General features: G+C 37.1%; 1 protein-coding gene across 1 annotated transcript; it reads left to right on the forward strand.

Annotated features, from left to right (window-relative positions):
- The first annotated feature begins 331 nt into the window (after positions 1 to 331).
- LOC122360811 (protein cordon-bleu-like) lies at positions 332 to 4752 on the forward strand. Its single transcript, XM_043261673.1, has 6 exons — positions 332 to 454; positions 2666 to 2894; positions 3344 to 3388; positions 4257 to 4342; positions 4605 to 4682; positions 4741 to 4752. Exons 1-6 carry the CDS (start codon positions 332 to 334, stop codon positions 4750 to 4752), a joined length of 573 nt encoding a protein of 190 aa, XP_043117608.1.
- The last annotated feature ends 2782 nt before the right edge of the window (positions 4753 to 7534 follow it).

The raw sequence follows: 7534 nt of genomic DNA on the forward strand, positions 1-7534 counted from the left end.
ATTTTGGTAGATGGAGGTTGAATTACGGACGATTGATCAGTGAAGCCAAGCATTTAAGACCAGCATTCATGTAGCAATTTGCTGCTTTACGTAACACCTGTAATTCAAGACTATCTTTCTCTCTCTCTCTTTCTCTCTCTCTCGCCCTATCACAGTCCTGTCTGCATCACATGATGTAATTACAAGTCTAAACTGTCAAGTAACTCTATCTTTCTCTGTCCTTATGTCTCCTCTTGTCTCTTTAGAAAAGCTCTGATGGATTTGTTGGTGGATCTGTGCAGTCAGTATCATCTGAATCCAACATATCATACCCTGGAGCTGCTGTCACCCGATGCTCAACCTGTCATTTTTAAGCCCAACGCCCTGCTGGCGCCCTGGACGTCTCCTGCGCCTGATCAAAGAACGAGTGCTGGAGGACAAGGTGATCCGGAAACCTCCACCCAAGATGCCAGAGGTAAGTTTCAGAAACACAGTGTTATGGAGGTTTTTGACCTCATGCCTCATGGTGGTGTAATTGACTTTTTGAAGAGCTTAAAATTTCAGGCAGGCAGCAGTAACTGGCTACTCTACAACTAGCAGGACTTAACTATTGTTTACAGACATTGTACTGTAAATAATTTGCTTTAAAGGTCAGAAGAAGTCTACTTCTTGTTAAACTGCATCAGCCATATTGGATGCTTTCATTGTATGAGCAAGTGTTATCTTCATTGCAGTAGTTTTTAAGGTTAACAAGACCCCAAGTCCTAGAAATGAGAGACTAAAATGGTTTTAAACTTTAATATTATTGTTTAGTTATTATGCATGTGTTTTTATTACACCCTTTTAAGCTGGCAAATACTTTACAAAAAAATGTCCCATGATAAAAAGCTGAAAAGGATGTGTAAATGTAAAAGATGTAAAGATTTAGTATAAATGATGTCCATGCTATTTATTAGCAACTCGTATTCATTCAGTATTTTTTAAGACATCTTTTTACCATAAAAAAGGCTAATATTGATCTTACTCTTGTGTAATGTACTTAAATGAGTTGTTCTTGTTCATCAATGAGTTCATCTTGTTCTGACTAAATGCATCAGGAGGGTCGAATGATCATAAAAAGGGTACGAGCTAAGGTAAAGTGAGTCTTTCACAGGCTCTGCCCTGAGTGTGTGTCTCTCTTTCTCGAGTGTCCTTTTCTCCTCCCCCTCATGTGTGAATATTTGATGAGAGTCTTACCTTTAGTTACCATGCATTATTTCTTCTTCAGCCTGGCTGGCTGGCCCCTCTCTTGCTCCTCTCCCACGTGTCCGACCTCCGGGCAAAGTTAGAGGCTCTGACCTCTGATTCTGCTAGAACAACAGTACAATTGTCGGTGGCCAGTTGAAAGCACACAGCACATGAGTATGGATACGTGATGAAATGGAGTAACACGATTTATTTTCAGTGAATAACAGACATAGACCACAGCTTAGAAATGCTTGACCACAGTAGAAATCAGGATGGTCAAACCTTTAGTTAGAAGGCTGTTACAACTGTTATACCGGCTCAGCATGTTCTCTCTCTCTCTCTCTCTGTGTGTGTGTGTATATATATATATATATATATATGTGTGTGTGTGTGTGTGTGTGTGTGTGTGTGTGTTGGCTAGAGAGAGATGGAATAAAGATGACAAAGTAAATCATATCTGAAGGCCATCTAGTCGTTCAGACTGCCCACCTACAGAACTTGATTAATTATAAAACCTGTATTACCATTCAAAGTCACACAAAGTTCAGGTAGTACTTTGTTCTGAGTGTGCACCGTCTGTAAAAACACAGCACACATTGTTTCATATTCGTTTAAGTCTGTGTGACAGTGCAGTAAACTTTAACCAAAATGTAGAAACAAATTATGTACCAATTTGTGACACTTCAGTTTCACTGGTGTGCACTGTAATATACAGGAAACGGCACACATTAAATCTTCTGGGCCCACTTTGACAGCAGGTTATTTACAATTACATTGCTAGGATGATATTTAGCTGCCAAAATAAAGAGTTATGTTTCACAATATAAATACATGCATATGAGTAACTGATTTAATGTGATTTATTGGTGCTCAATGTAATCTTAAGTTCTGTTCTCTGAAGAAGCTTTCCTTTAAGCAGTGTATTGCGGTTGGTGTGATACTTCCTCTACAAGACACTGCAAACGTGCATATAAAGTCTAATTTTGCCCACTTCTCATGCGAAACTTTAGAGATCTACGTTGCATCTTATCTTATCTTGATCATGCATATGATAATAGCCACAAAGTAGTGAGTTTGCTGCACTGCTGTCATGTACAGGAAGAGTGCATTTGAATGTTAGGTACTATCCGATCGGTTTATTTTTCGTTAAAACTTATTCTCCATTAACAAAAAATCTGTTTAAATACAACAGCTGTCAACATGACTGCCCCCTGTTTCCTTTAAAAAAAAAAATCTGTTTCATTATTTGGGCAATTGACAGCATGCAGCTAGTTGTATTTAACTTCTTGAAATTTCTCTCTCAAAGCAAATCTTTTATTGTTCTTTTTTTATAATATACTCTGTTGAAAAGCATATTTCACCAAAAAGTCAGGCATTTTTGTTGAGATGATATATATAGTATATCTTGAATCAACATTTGTCATTTTTCGCATATGTTTCTCTTCTTTTCATCACATAGAAAACTGTGCGTTTGGTGGTAAACTATCACCGCAGTCAGAAAGCAGTTGTTCGTGTAAATCCACTGGTCCCACTGCATACCCTGGTGCCTGTGATTTGTCAGAAGTGCGAGTTTGACTCGGGCCATGTCTTGCTGTTCAAAGACAATATCAGCCATCAACAGCTGGACCTGGACAAGTGCCTGAGCGAGCTGGGTATCAGAGAACTCTATGTGCTGGATCAAACACTAGGTACGGGATTAAAATGTCAGGACTCCACAGTTGAAAGTGATTGTGCTGCTTAACAACGCTGTTGAAACTGTGATACAGTTGTTCTTTCCCCAGGAATCACTGATGTATAGGGACTTCATAATATAAGGAGATTTGCAATAATAAACCATTTTAGTTTTAGAAGCAATCTAAAACGTATGCCCAGTGGAAAATGTTGTGAATGTAAATTACACCCGAGAAGCCACAATTTTAGATTAAGATTTTAGATAATTTTTTGGCAGGTCCAACACTTCCTGTTCAGACACATTCTTAGATGTTTCCACTTATAGTCTTTGTTTAGCCAGTGCTGATATTACATAACACATGCAAAATGCACTAAGCCTGTAACATTTCACTGTCTAGCCAAATGCGAAAAGACTTCATTCACATTTATTTGACTTCAGATGTTATACTGGTTTGATTGTTTCCAGTTCTCCAGCCTAAAATGGCTTCGACACCTGCCCTGAACTACTCAGGTACTGATGCCATGTGCATGACTTTGGCTGAATAGTTGTCACAGTGGCTTTACAGTATGTGTAGTCAAACTGTCTTCAATGTGCTAAGAGTCTGCTTTATAAAACATGCTGGAGCTTTTTTGAATTCAGATGGGCCGGTCAATAGAACTTAAACAAGACGTGCGGTGCCTATATTTATATTTTTATTTTCATGCTAATTGTTACTGTGATGCTTTCATTCTCAATGCATTTGTGTTCAGAGAAACCTATCCTGGTAATTCTTCTTTACGTTTTGTAGAGGCTTTAGTGTTTTGTCATCTTACATTTTGACTTAGAAGCTTTGGAGATTTGCTGGAGTGTAGCGCCATCTTTTGCCAGAATTTCGTACTGCTTTTTGTGCATTGTGTGCCATTTATGTTTTGCTTATATACTAGCATTCCAAAATGTGGTGTTTGTAGCTTTTTTTAATATTTAAATATCTTATGCTCAACAAGGCTGCATTTATGATTAAAATGACAATTGAAAAACTGTAATATTGTGAAATAATACTACAATTTAAAATAATTTTTCATTTGATAATATCATATGATGTATTGATTTCTTTGACATCAAATTAAAGATTGATCTTAGTTTTTATGAAATTGACTTTGATGTGACGTCATTTAAAGAGACAAAGCCTAAATTCTAAACTCCTAAAAAATCTTAAAACCTTTGCTGATGTGCAAGCACAATTTATTCTGCATATGCAATATCTTCTGCAATCCATTGTCCTCATTAGCCAGCTCAAAATTAACCACTCCAATTAAAGTAACATTGCTTGACACAATTCTACATTATAATAGTTGCTCCTGCGTGTTTGTGATGTTAAACAAATGTGTTTCTCTTACAGCTGAATCTCTTCACTCCAACAGTCTGAGTGGATCAGAGAAAAAGAGCCTGCTGGGCTTCCTCAAGTTTAATCGCAGGAAATCAAAGGTAGAACCACAGACAGCGAACAGACACGCAAAAGCATTCATTCATATGTTTTGTCTATAACAGCGCTCTATAATAGAATGCTGCATGTCCAAAATAGATTTAGATGTAGAGCAACAAACACCTAAACCCATGGATATGCTGGGGAAACTAATATTGAAAATGAAACATTTGGTTGATATTTTTGTGATTAAGCCCTGCATTGCATGGTTTTCATTGTTATTATGAGTCTGCCTGCTATGCTAGTGTTACGTTCCCATTTCAGACTGAAGATCAGTCCTCTGAGGACATGGACAGTCTTGATGATGATAGTGTTGTTGACATTGCAGACACTAACATTAATGTAAGTACTAACCCAACTGTCTATTACTAATACACTCTCATCTTTCCATCTGTCACAGATTTCAGTCTAACACAAATATACTGCCTACAGGCGGATTCTTCTACTTTCAGACCTGCCAACCTGTACGCGTTTTGCGTAGCGAGTATGCATTTTAACATTTTAAAAGCACACTGGTACGATTTGTCACTCTAAACTACGCAGAGGTAACGCCTTTGTGCACGCACAGTACTTAAATCAAGCAACAAGAGGAGTTCGACCAATCAGAGCGGGTTCATCCCCATCTTGCAAGCAGGATCATTGCTTTTGCAGACCTTTCCTCGCTTACCATTTTGAGAATAGTTGGTAATAGAGCCCTCCGGTACTTTTAATAATAAAAGTTTCAGAGGTTGGCAGGTCTGTACTCTTCAAAACGTCTGTGCCAAATAGCACCACACTCTTTTGTGATTCATTGTTATTTATTGTGTCAGTGAGCAATCTTGCCTTTTTATATGTAAAAGGAATTACATAAAAGGAATAGTTCTGCATAGGAATGTCAATTTTGGATCATTTCCATAATTGATCGCTGTTTAAATTAACAGTGATCTGCTTCCAAAACCACTGGCAGGGCTACTCCAAAAACACTTTTTCCCATTTTAAATATTTTACTGTGAGTATTATGACACAAGCGAGGTACAAAGCTTTGTTAACTATAGAAATAATTGGTTAGCAGGCAAATGGGACCATGCTTTTGGATTCATCCAAATCTGAGGTCATGCATTCAAATCAAGCCATGCGCTTTGTGTCCTGTTTTGCTGCATGGTCACAAATTTAATAACTAGTTTATTTTATTTACTTTTAATAACTGTTTTCGCATTTCTTACTGTGGTAAACGTGGGGAGTTAAAGATTTTCTCGGTCGTGTTTTAGGAATTCGCCACTATCACTTAAATTGTTAAATCATTCGTTTTCTAGGAAAAGTTAATGAAACAAGGACGGTAGCCACAAATGAATATGCTGTAGGAATGGGTTTGGGAGTAAATACATCTGTCCTGCTCGCGCTTGCAGCCCTGTCAAAGCAAAGTGCCCGATAGGTAACAATTAACTAGGCAAATGATAATAAAACATGTCTTACATTTCTTTAAAGTTTGGATCACAAGCGTAGTTTCGTACATTAAAGATCCAGCCCCTTCACCGTCACTCACAGCTGTTTGCATGTGTTTTATGATGATTTCCTTAGTTCACCAGAACTTGAATGCTGGTTGTTCGATTATAAATAGCTATAAACAATATATAATGTTTAATACAATTATACATTTAAATTATATTCTACATTTAAATAATAATGATAATAATATGCTTTTTATTCATAAAAAAATTAACTACTTAAAACTACTAATTTACAGAAAATCCACACACGTCCATTAAATGTATTTGTTTCAGCTTTCACCTCTAGGTGTCAGTAATTACTTATGCAAAAAGTGACCTTTAGGAGTTCTCAAACACATTTCTTTACCTAGATGTTATAGTTTGACTTTTTACTAACACACAATAGGACTTCCTTCAGTTTTGCTTCAGCCACTATTACGATTCAAACCATTCAGATGGATCTGTTTTCCATGCATCATGTGTTTTTAAGTCCGACTAATTCTCTGCTGGTACATTACCTGCCTTTTGGATGATACTTTTATTTTACCGCTAATGCAAGTTACTTATAGCATAATCCATATACTACAGTTTTTATATACTGCTAGTTATAAATGCTGTTACCTAACCCTTAATCTACCACCTCTGTATTAATAAGTAAAGGATAATGTACATCCAGCCATTGACCCAAAAGGGTGATCGGTTCCCTTAAGGAAAGGGGACATTTTGGCATAACAACTGATGTATATGATTCTGCTTATTGCACTGCCACATAAATAAATAATTAAATCCAAAATATTAATTTGAGTTTAAATATTTAAACTAGTGCTGGGCAACAATTGATTAGGATTAATTGCATCCCAAAAAAGTTTTTGTTTATATAATATATGCATGTGTACTGTGTATATTCATTAGGAGCCAAATGAGCCGTTGTTATTGAGGAATAACATAGCTAGGATTGTTGCAAGTGACCAATCAGAATTCCACAGAGCCATTCAATAATATTTGATAAATGTCATATCAAATTTAGCTTACTTCTGAGTACAAATTATATGGTTCAGTAGCTGCACTCACACACACTTGATCCTTCAGAGATTTTTATTTCTGCACCCACAATGCTCTGTTCATTTTTTCTTCCTCCCTTCAGAGAAGCACACCCTGTTCTTGAAGACACTCAGAGACGTGTGCTGAACAACTCAGTTGTCCATAATTTACTATAGACTTTATTTAATTTATTATAGTTATTTTCTTCCTGCCAAACAGCCTTTTTACGAAGGGCTCTTGCCTGCTCTATTCGCTCCCTGCCTGTAATTACACAAGTTCAGGTGCATGCTATTTACAATATCATCATCACAAACAGAGCCAAGAGCCATTTTCAACACATCTCAGTAACTGATTTCCGATTATGTAACCTGCTAATAGCCATTCCCACTTTGAACATTCCGTTCTAAGGGCAGAGAGGGTGAGAGAAAAAGGCTGAACTTTTTACAGCAAGGTTGTGTAGTCTAATAAAAGTGAACACAACAGTGACTGTGATAGGAGAACTGTGTTTATTTTGTCTTAGTGCGCTTCCAGGTGTCAGTGTGTTTGTTTGTGTTTCTACGTTTTTTATGTCTAGTTGGGATCATATGTCTGTTCGTTACTCTGCTTTCTTCTCAAGTCAAGCTGCAAGACTGCAGGCCACTTTCTCTTCTCTCTCTCTCTCTCTCTCTCGTTTTAACCGACAGCTGA

This window comes from Puntigrus tetrazona, chromosome 16 (genome assembly GCF_018831695.1).
Source record: "Puntigrus tetrazona isolate hp1 chromosome 16, ASM1883169v1, whole genome shotgun sequence".
Classification (NCBI taxonomy): Eukaryota; Metazoa; Chordata; class Actinopteri; order Cypriniformes; family Cyprinidae; genus Puntigrus; species Puntigrus tetrazona.

Coding starts and splice junctions, on each gene's coding strand:
- LOC122360811 (XM_043261673.1), top strand. CDS start 332: ATGCTCAACCTGTCATTTTTAAGCCCAACGCCCTGCTGGCGCCCTGGA. Junction 2,895..3,343: donor TGTGCTGGATCAAACACTAG/GTACGGGATTAA, acceptor GATTGTTTCCAG/TTCTCCAGCCTAAAATGGCT. Junction 4,343..4,604: donor TTAATCGCAGGAAATCAAAG/GTAGAACCACAG, acceptor TTCCCATTTCAG/ACTGAAGATCAGTCCTCTGA.